The sequence below is a fragment of the Gopherus flavomarginatus genome, chromosome 3 (genome assembly GCF_025201925.1).
Source record: "Gopherus flavomarginatus isolate rGopFla2 chromosome 3, rGopFla2.mat.asm, whole genome shotgun sequence".
In the NCBI taxonomy this organism is placed as follows: Eukaryota; Metazoa; Chordata; order Testudines; family Testudinidae; genus Gopherus; species Gopherus flavomarginatus.
This window is the reverse complement of record NC_066619.1, coordinates 175705055-175716230: the sequence shown is the minus strand read 5'-3', so window position 1 is coordinate 175716230 and position 11176 is coordinate 175705055. Positions and strand designations below refer to the sequence as shown.

Genomic DNA, 11176 nt, shown 5'->3' with positions numbered 1-11176 from the left:
TTACTGCTATTGTGCTCAACACCTACCTACACGTAGGGTTAAGAGGGACGTGGAACTGTTCCTTTCATTCTCTTCTGTATGTTCCACACAGAAAAATAGCCATTCTGGATTGTGAACGAAAAGCATTGGGAAAGAAAATAAACTTACTTTTCATAGGTGTTCATCCCCTATGTCAGGTAAACCCAGAAGATTAGATTCAAATTAATTTAAAGTCTGGCATGAAGACTGGGAGGTGCAGATCCTCAGGACTCAATAGTGTACAGAAAACAGGAATCTATCTGACAAACCTGAGAGATTGTTAGCAATGTGGTAGTTGCACTGAGGTTATGTCCACACCAGCAGCTCACACTACAGCAGTGTGAATTCCTGCATGCGCTATAACTCCTCTGTGTGGATACTGTGGGCATAAATGGAAAGGTACCTAGTTTACATTAACATAGTCCTGTTTGCACCAGCAGTGTCCATGTGGAGTCTGAACTATACACAAACTGTGCATTAAATAGGGCAATGAACAAATAGTTCTTGGATATCTGTAATTGGCGTTAAACTAAAGTGGAACTTGGCCAGTTGATTAACTTTTCTTAGATTTTGAAATTAATGATTTCAAAAATATTCCCAATATTTGGAAAAGTTGACAATATTCACAATTTTCCCACCCCCTGCTTTTCAACCAACTACAGACCTGGGTTACAATAAAAAAAATAACTCCAGTTTACAGTGATAGTGGTACTGAGAATAAAAACACACAAGTCAGGGGGTCAGCACTGACGTTGTTTTCAATGTCTTATTTAGGAAAATGTTCTGTGTACAGATTAACTCTCTATTCTGTTTTTTTAAATTGTTGCACCTACTGTGAAATGGGAACTGCAGTAGTTTTGACCAGTGGATTGAAATAACAAGAGTGAATTTAAATGTAGCTTCTGTAGCCGTTGCATACAACCATTTTATAAAATTGCATAAAAACTTCCCTTTGCTAGCTATGCCTGATTAGATGTCACCAGGATTCTTATATTATTGGACTATTTTTCTCGTGGAAGAATGTCACTGTTGCATAGCTTCCTCCAAAGAACCAGTCCAGGTGGAGATGGCAGAGGATGTCTATGCTTTAAATGACTGGCTGCATTTAATTCTGTTTCCAAAGTCTGAGGCACTATGACATAGCTACCTACTCTGTGTTCAGCAAAGCAAAACATCTGGGGTGGTAATCCTCTTTAAAAGCATTTATAGAAAACTATGTCTTCCCAAAGCCAGTTTTTCATAAAATGAGGTGGGATTATCAAACATCGATAGTATTATGTGATTGCTCCTCTGCTGGCAGTGTTCTCCTAGCATTGCTAAGGCATGCCATCTGGGTATCTGATATTCCTTTCCTCCTCCCCAGCACTTGCTAACAGCATGAGTAACAAGTCGGAATGGAATGTGTGGCTACTGCTCAGCCATGAGTGATGGATGAAATGCGAACAGAAGACAGACAGCAGCAGGGGCGGCTCTAGACATTTTGCCGCCCCAAGCACAGCGGCATGCTGCGGGGGGCGCTCTGTCGGTCGCCAGGCCCGTGGCTCCAGTGGACCTCCCACAGGCGTGGCTGTGGAGGGTCCGCTGGTCCCACGACTCCACCAGAGCCGCAGGACCAGTGGACCCTCTGCAGGCATGCCTGCAGGAGGTCCACCGGAGCTGCGGGACCAGCGGACCCTCCGCAGGAATACCGCCGAAGGCTGGCTGCCTGCCTGCTGCCCTCCTGGCGACCGGCAGAACGCCCCCCCACGGCATGCCGCCCCAAGCACGCGCTTGGCGTGCTGGGGCCTGGAGCCGCCCTTGGACAGCAGCACTGAGAAGTTACAGATTTAAGGAGTTTCCAACCTAAACCAGGAGTCATTCAGAAATTATAAGCTTTCCCAAGTATGGAAGGACTGGATTTTATCATTGGAGAATGACATCTTTCACTCCTGTAAAGCAATGGTATTTGATAGACATGTGACTCCCACTGCCATCAGTGTCAGTTGCGGGGAGTGCTTTGAGAGAGTAAGATGACTAACACTAGAGAATGGTCAAATACTTTTTCCCTATGTTACTTTTGGGGCTGTTCCACTTCATAGATGGTCTAGTGGGTAGAGCAATTGAGTGCAGTCAAGAAACCAGCATTCTGTTTCCAGTTCTGCTGCTGGCCTGTCACCTAGGGAAAGTCACTTCAGCTTTCTGCTGCCATTCTCCCTGTAAAATGGGGTTAGTGGTACTTACCCTCAGGGCCGGCTTTAGGCCAATTCCACCAATTCCCCCGAATCGGGCCCCGTGCCTAAGAGGGCCCCGCACCCAGTGTGAATCTCTTCCCTGGCTAGAGGTGCCTTTTTAATTTTTACTCACCTGGCGGCACTCCGGGTCTTCAGCAGCACTTCGGCGGTGGGTCCTTCGCTTGCTCTGGGTCTTCGGTGGCACTTCGGCGGTGGGTCCTTCAGTGCCGCCGAAGACCTGGAGCAAGTGAAGGACCCGCTGCCGAAGTGCCGCTGAAGACTCGGAGCACCATCCGGTGAGTACAAGCCCCATGTGTTTTTTTTTAGTTTGTTTTTTTTTTTTGTCATCCCTGCCAGGGCCCCGTCGAAACTGTTCGAATTGGGCCCCGCACTTCCTAAAGCCAGCCCTGCTTACCCTCCTCTATGCATTTTAATTTTTTTAATCTATTGATGAAAAGAACTATATATAAAGATCTGAGTATTGTCGTTATACAAATTATGGTACCAGAATTTTATTCATAGTGGATTTCACAAGGACAATCCAAACAGAAATATTTTACATGTGAAGCACAGGAAGGAACCAGATCTGAAAGCAAGTTGGAGATTTTTAACTTGAGTGGGTGGTTCCTTCAAAATCAAGCAAAGATATTGGCAAATATCCCTTTCCCCATACAAGACTGGATCACAAGATAAAGAACTGGATACAGATGCCATTATCCGACTTGTTACTAACAATCACTAGTTTAAATTCTGAGCACATTTTCCAGACCCGAAGAAGAGCTCGGTGAGAGACACAAGCTTTAGAGCTTACACAAACAGAAGTTGGCCCAAAAAAAGATATTACCTCAGCCACCTTGCTGCTCAGTTAAATTTACACAATTGAGTCAATATGTAATTATGCCACATTCTTTCTATGGATTGCAATAAGTGTAAAGATACTGTATAGGTATAAGAAGGTAAATGTATTGGGAATTAAATCCCAAACACATTGTGTAACCAAAGTGTGGGCAGATGCTTCATTTGTTGTATCTATCTCTAGCTGCCATGAGGCCTTCTGTTTGCTTTTGATTTTAGCCATGGTCATTTAACTTGTCAAACCGATATATACTGAATTGTGAGATGGTGGAGGGAGTTTCCGCTAAACTCTACAGAGAGAACAAGCATCAGGTACTGCCGGAGTTGATAAGGCAGCTATGCTATTCTGTGAATCTTGTGGCTCCATTATAATGGAGCCACAATCTGCCACTAGGTATAAATGTACACAACTCACATTGGAATCAACTGGGGTATGGTGGGGTAGGGAGTATTAATGTAACAAAGAGCTAGATTTGGTCTTCTCATACTGTGTAGATTGGTATCAGTTTGTACACTGACAATCAAAGTTAGTCTCTCTCTTCTCAAATAACATGTTCCTGTAAATAAATGCTTATCTAAGGGCCAAATCTTTCCACCTTTATTCAGTCCTCACTCCATTGAAGTCAATGGGAGCAAGCCTAAGTAAAGAATTCTGAGTAGAATCCTTAGCAAGTGACCAATCAGCATGTTGTTCTGTCATGACAGCGGTGTTTTTGCTGTAAGTGGTGGTGGTTTGTTCAGCCCGAATATCTGAGGTTGATCTGCCACATTTAGTAATCATCCTAGACCAGATTACTACTCATCTGTAGAGGGGGGCTCCTTTGCCTTTCTCATTCATGTTATAAATTGCTTACTGTCTACTTTGCAGACAAACTGGATTCCAAGGCAATTCTTGGATTGTTTAAAAAGCTGTTTGACTGACTATTGTAAGGAACAATTTGAATTCAAAATGTCTGTTGGACATTTTAAATACCAATTTAATGACCATGTTTGCTAAAGCTGTACACAATCATATAATACCAAATTAAGTTACAGTAGCATATCTGGGGCCAAAATACACTAGTGCAACCCTGTTGACTTCACTGAATTTTCATTTCCTTAGGATTGCACAGGTGAGAAACTTGACTCTTTTCTAAAACTTTTGTCCCTGCTAAGATTTATGAGAATTCACACAACTCAAAATTCATGATCAGGCAAAACTAGAAACTTTTAATAGTGTGTAAGACCTCTAAATATGTAAACCTATTAGTATATCTAAAGATGATGACACCAGTAATTTCAATAGGAAAAGCTTTGCTGAAATGTAACTTTTGTATTTGTGTAAGTAGTACACCTCTACCCCGATATAACATGGTCCTTGGGAGCCAAAAATCCTTACCACATTATAGGTGAAACCCCAATATATTGGGGTAGTGGTGGCAGGGCTCCAGTGGTGATTTAAAGAGCCTAGGGCCTTTAAATCACCACCCGAGCCCCACTGCTGGAGCCCCAGAGTAGCAGTGGCAGGGCTCCAGCTGCTGCGGGGAGCCCCGGGCCCTTTAAATTGCCGTCCAAGACCTGCTGCTGCCACTCCGGGGTAGCAGCAGCATGGCTCGGGCAGAGATTTAAAGAGCCCCAGGCTCCACCTGCTGCAGGGTGCCCTGGGCCCTTTAAAGCACCACCTGAGCCCTGCTGCTGGAGCCCCACGGTTACTATGCTATATGTGAACTCGCGTTATATCGGGTCACATTATATCGGGGTAGAGGTGTGTGTAAGAACATACACATGCTTAATCTTCCACCTACCAGAGTGAGAGAACACTGAGTAGACAGGTGACCATTCATTGCCCAAATCATGGTAGCACTGATCATGATTCCATAGTTAAGGTGGAGTGAAAAGTTCAGTTTAACAGGTGCATTAAATGAATTGGTACAGAAAAAATAAGTTAAAAAATCTCAACACTTTTTTCACGGGCTTGTCCCACTTTGTACTCCTATTGGAGGAAATCTGGGACCTGTCTTTTGTCCATATTGTCGCTTTGCACATGCCAGTTGGTAGTGTTTGTCTGCAGAGCCTCTTAAGCTTTTTAGCCATAACTGTGAACATGGCAGCAAGCTGGATCCACATATCTAGCGTAGTGCCAACACATCATGAGAGAGACATGCTGAGGCCACTGTCAAGGTGGAACATCTCAGGTGCATGGATTGTGTGACAGATGTACTGATCTGTTGATATGTGATATAAAAGCATACGAGGTCACTGTTAAGGCTTTGTATTAGAGGTCAGGTTTGAAGCTGAGGTACATATTGTTTTCAGGAATCTGTTGGACCAAATGAAAGCTTTTAAGGAGCATTGGAGTGTATTATTGACAGTGTTGTAGGCAGTATGTAAAAGTGGAAAGAAATGTACAAGTCTCTTCCCTTGATTTTATTTCCATGTTTCCAACATGAGGGTTAATGGGAAGTGTCCACCCACAATCTTAAATTGTCAGCTTTTCATAGAATCATAGACTATTAGGGTTGGAAGGGACCTCAGGAGGTCATCTAGTCCAACCCCCTGCTCCAAGCAGGACCAATCCCCAGATTTTTACCCCAGTTCCCTTAATGGCCCCCTCAGGGATTGAACTCACAACCCTGGGTTTAGTAGGCCAATGCTCAAACCCCTGAGCTATCCCTCCCCCCAGGGAGGGGAGGGGGGGGGGGAATAACATGTACTTGTATCAAATGACTAGCCCTGCTATCACACAGAACTGAATTAAATCAAGCAACTTGGTTAAGTTGTTATATTCCAGCTGTAGGCAGTAGTGTGGTTCAGTATATAGGCCATACTTAGCAGAAGGGGGGTCCCACATCCTAGAAAGCAGTGACTGAAAAAGATTGTGGGGTCTTGGTGGATAACCAGCTGAACATGAGCTCCCTGTGCAGTGTTGCAGACATGAGCCCTAATGTAATCCTTGGATGTATAAACAGGGGACTCTAGAGTTGAAGTAAAGGTGTGTTTACCTCTTGTTTGACCCTGGTGCAACCACTGCTGGAATACTGTGTCCAGGTCTGGTGTCAACAGTTCAAGAAGGACGTTGGCAAAGGAGAGAATTATTATAGGATTAGAAAACATGCCTTACAGTTGTATGTTAAATAGCTTGAGCTCTTTGGGCCTAAGGAAGAGAGTGTTAACGGGTGATCTGATTACAGTCTAAGTATCTACATGGGGAACAAATGTTTAAAAGCATCTTCAATCTAGGAAAGAAAGGTATAACATGATTCAATGGCTGGAAGCAGAAGCCAGACAAATTCAGAGTGGAAATAGGATGTAAATTTTTAACAGTGAGAGTAACTAACTATTGGAACAACTAAGGGTTGTGGTGAATTCTCTATCAGTGACAACTTCTAAATCAAGATCAGAATTTTTTCTAAAATATATGGTCCAAGAACAATTTTACAGACATTCTATAGCTTGTTATACAGGAGATCAGACTAGATGATCAGTGACCCCTTCTGGCCTTGGATCTATGAATCTAGACTGTAAATCAGACCTGGGATCTCTTCCTGGCTCTGCCATTGACCTGCTGTGTGACCTTCTGTTACCTCACCAGTAACATGGAGACAGTACTTAATCTCCTTTGCAAAGTGTCTTCGGCTCCATGGATGAAAAGTGCTATATGAGTATATAATTTGATCAATGGGGAATGATCACCTGCATAAAAACTGCAGCTGTTCCAGGGACTGATCACTATGCAGGCACGCTCTGTCTTGTCCTCATCACACACAGTAGAAGGAAATAAAACCAAAGGAGCCAACAGATAGAATTTTTTTTTTAAATCGGAGAGAGAGAGAATATTGGGTGATGTCCATATACCTTTCCTTCCAGAGACCTGAAATTTGGATGGCTGATAAATACAGTTTTTATAGCACACCGTACAAAATATTTAGATTGTATATATATTTCTAAAATCAAGCCTAACCAATAACACTTAGCATTCCCATGAAATTTGCTTTAAACTTGTTCCATCTTTTAGCAACCCTGAAATATAACATTTATATAATGTCATTATAAACCAAGATACAATTAAAATATTCAAATCAATTTTATTGCCTCAAAGATATATTTTAACAAATGGGGAAAAGTCCAGTCTCTACAGGTAGGAAGTGAGGTGGGAAAATCTCCAACCCACAATACCAGGCCTGTTATGTTTGTTTTTTTAAAAATAGGTTCTTGCAAGCATGATTTTGGAAAACTGATGCAATAAAAATTCATGTTTTGAGAGTCCAAGAAATGCAGGATTGGTCCTTCAAAAATATATTTTCCTTGCTACACTGAACTTTTGTACAAGGAAACTACTCATTACAGAAACCCTTTGTTTGCTGACAATGTTGGCAATGAGACCTTACAAAAGCTAAACCAAAAATTTGATTTTTCCCCCCAGAGTAATATCTATGGAACTTGATATATGTCTGAATATAAAAACAAAATTTCAAGGCAAAGTATTTGTAAAACTTAAATACACAATCCTTTTAAAACATTACAGAATTCATAAATTGTCAAATTTAATACAAGGTTTACTTTTAAAAAATTGTTCTCAAAATAAATCCACAATCTTAATGCACTTAAAGAGAAAAGATCAAAAGCATTACTGCATCTTTCCTTCCAGTGTTAATTAGAATTTAGAATCATTTATATCTATTCTGAAATCATTTGCGTTTTTTTATATGCTTACAGGGAAACCCTGCAACACAAGTCATGAAAGCAGGCAGTTTCCAAGCTAGAGTATGAACCTTACTATTTTCTTTTTGTACTAATTTCCATCCTGGCAAACTTTTTTTTTTTTTTTAAATCCAAGTCATATGGAATACATATAGCTGCCTCCTGCTTCATCCACTGAATGTAACATCCTCTTTTTACCATTGTGCAGGTACATCTGACACCTTCACAAGTGTTTGAATCCATTGCTTGTAATACTCAGAAGTTGATGGCCCATTTTATAGGACTGATTTGGGAACCCTAAAAGAAGAGGCTAACTTTCTGTGATTTGCAGAAGAAAACAGGGTCATTGTTTTAAACCAGGTAGATTAATTTAAAGTCCCTTTATGGATTTCAAGAGTTCTTCCATTTCTAATTTACTAATATCCTTCGTTATTAGTGCCATCTTCAGAATCTCATTATTCCAACTCAATGTCTCCTGCATACACAGTAATCAGCAGTATAGCAGCAAATCCTGTTAGTAAACCAGCGTTCTGAATGAGGAAGAAGGTTAAATCTGTTCTCCTTCCAGTCACTTTCTCCCTCAGCATGTCGCTCATCTCTGGGAACTAGGAGAGAGAGGTTTATTTTTTAGGTAACTGTTGCCATCTTGTGGTAGACTATGTAACTGAGCATCTTGACGGTGATTTTTATTTTGTACTTTATAGCTGTGTTTGGATCTTAAACCTAATAGAAAGGAGAGGTGGTGGTAGGGATAGGTCAAAGGGACCATTTCACCAATGATGGGAAAATTGAAATGGTGGTCAATTCTCCTGTACTGTAATCTAGAGATGTTATCCACATCTGAATCATATGACATCAGGAATTAATGGGGATCCATCTACTAGGCCAGATGTTAATACAAGCAGCTGCTGCCATCTTGCCAAGTTACACAATTAGAATAAAAAGGATGTTGTGGTCTGTCATTTCAAGCACTGCTGCAGTCAGACACCTCTCTAGGCTCTTTTGAGGAATGCAAAATAAGGCTTCTGGGGGCACAGCTACGAACTCATACAGTAGAACTGAAAATGCACACGTCCTTTCAGAACTGGAACACCTAAGTGAGTGTCTAGGTGCATTGATAAGCTGGTGGTGAATCAGGGCAGAAAGAGCAATGACTCTGTGGTGAGATTTATCCCTTCACCTAAGGTACAAATGCACTACAGGGACAGGCTCTAATAAAGGAAGATTGATGTATTTTTAATCAAACAGTTTCATGTAACCATAAGAAAGTATAATTCAACACGCTGGACCAGAAGACTGAAGCAACATACTATAGAATTAGTTGAGTTTCCTAGCACTCAATGAAGACTGTCATCAAAGGTGACAGGAGACCTTAACACCCATGTCAACACTCCCTTTAATCTAGAGCTCCTCACATCCATGTTATCAACTATAGGCTGCTTTCAGGTTCCACCCACCTGTGGCCACACATGGAACCTTATATTCAATGTGGATATGTATAAAGCCAACACAAAAATTATATTGCTACCATGTACAGACCACCATCTATTGCTAATGGTTATCAGAACACTTCCTCTTACATAACAAGGCCAAACTTTCTTAGTAAGTTTCCACAGTACTCTTACCAGGGCCGGCTCCAGGCCCCAGCACACCAATCGCGTGCTTGGGACAGCATGCCGCAGGGGGCGCTCTGCCAGTTGCCAGGAGGGCGGCAGGCGGCTCCAGTGGACCTCCCGCAGGTGTCCCTGGGGGAGGTCCACCGGAGCCACGGGACCAGCAGACCCTCCCCAGAGACACCTGTGGGAGGTCCACTGGAGCCACGGGACCAGCGAGTGGCAGAGCGCCCCCCGTGGCGTGCCGCCGTGCTTGGGGCGGCGAAAAGGCTAGAGCTGGCCCTGTCTCTTACACAGCCAGATAGTCAAGGCACTGATGACCTAATACGATGCTATATCACAAAATATCCACCGCTAGTGATATTGGCTTCTAATCAGCACCTCCCTTCCTACGCATGCACACTGCCTCCACTAATCTCCCAGGTTCTCAGGCCAAATAATACAGGAACTGTTGAAGGAATGAGACCAAGCAGCCACTAGCTAAAACACACCTGAAGATGAAGGTCTCTGGGACAAGAAATTCCTTCAGACTTGCTCCAGTGTCCTGTAGAGACAGCCACTTTCTCATCAGCCATAGCTAAATCGAAGTCTATGTCCAGCTGAGCTGGAGTGTACATTGTTTAATTTAAACCTGTGGTGTGTTCCAGAACCCCCAAGCTCCTCCACAAACTGTTGAAGAAGGATCCACCTTCTCTGACCAAGTCGTGTGGAAGAAACAAACAAGCATGGAATAGATAATGCCATGCCTCCTTTAAGGACGATTCAAACAGCAGGAGATTCTGAACATAGTTCCTTCCTTATGAGCCACTCCCTATAATTCTGAATCATACTTCACAGCAGTGAACATTTAGGCTCTCTAATAACACAGGCTATTAACTCCTTCTTTGAAAAGTAGGCTACTACCTACCTTGAAAAATGTTGTTGTTCTAGAACTACTCCCAACTGCACTGACCTGGCAAACTACAGGCAAATAAACTCTAACTTGCCTTTCCTTGGGATGGATTATTTCTAAATTGATCAAAGGCATCCTCATATCGCCTAACAAGAGCTAATTTCCCAATCAGGCTTCAGCTGAGAGTATGACATGGAAATGATACCAGATGTCCCGATGAATGTCTGTCTGTCCTGGCACTGCCAGTCAAACTTTTTTTTCCTCTCTCTCTCTCTCTCTCTCTCTGCAGCAATTGAAACCTACATCATGAGATACTGCAGGACTGGCTTAGTAGCAGTACCCCCAAATGTTTTCATCCTTCCTAATGGACCGCACCCAGAGGATAGCAAAGGTTAACACTACTTCTGCAACCAAGGGCCTAGGCTCTAAAGTTCCACCATGCTCCTTTCAACCTTATGGAATGTCTACATTAAATCCCTAGGGGAAGATTATCAGGTGCTATTGCTTTAAATGCCCGGAGTATGTGGATGATAGTGGGCTATTTATCCCTGTCACCTCACCTGTAAACTATACCACCTCCAGCTATCCTGCACCTGATCATCATCAGATCTTAGATGAGGAGCAGCTGGCTGAAGCTGAACCCAGAGAAAAAAACCCAGAACTAATGCTAGTGGGGTACAGAGAGAGACTTCTCAGAACTAGACAACACCATCAGTATAGGGTGCCTACCCCACCATGCAAAGTATGCAACTTACAATGCCGCATGGAATTGATACAAGACACCAAAATAACTGAGAAGCTCATTTCAACCTACAACATGCCAGGAGACAATGCCCTATCCTGTTTGTCCAGATGACCTTCTATCATGTCAGACACAAACCTCTGAACACAGTGATCCATTCATTTGT

General features: G+C 42.7%; 1 protein-coding gene across 1 annotated transcript in view; it reads right to left on the bottom strand.

Annotated features, from left to right (window-relative positions):
- Nucleotides 1-7824: 7824 nt before the first annotated feature.
- SLC39A8 (solute carrier family 39 member 8) overlaps nucleotides 7825-11176 on the bottom strand; it is a 40015-nt gene continuing 36663 nt past the window's right edge. The window contains exon 8 of the mRNA XM_050944453.1: nucleotides 7825-8368. Coding sequence (XP_050800410.1) covers nucleotides 8219-8368 — 150 coding nt within the window. The 3' untranslated portion in view covers nucleotides 7825-8218. The remainder of the gene's footprint in view (nucleotides 8369-11176) is intronic.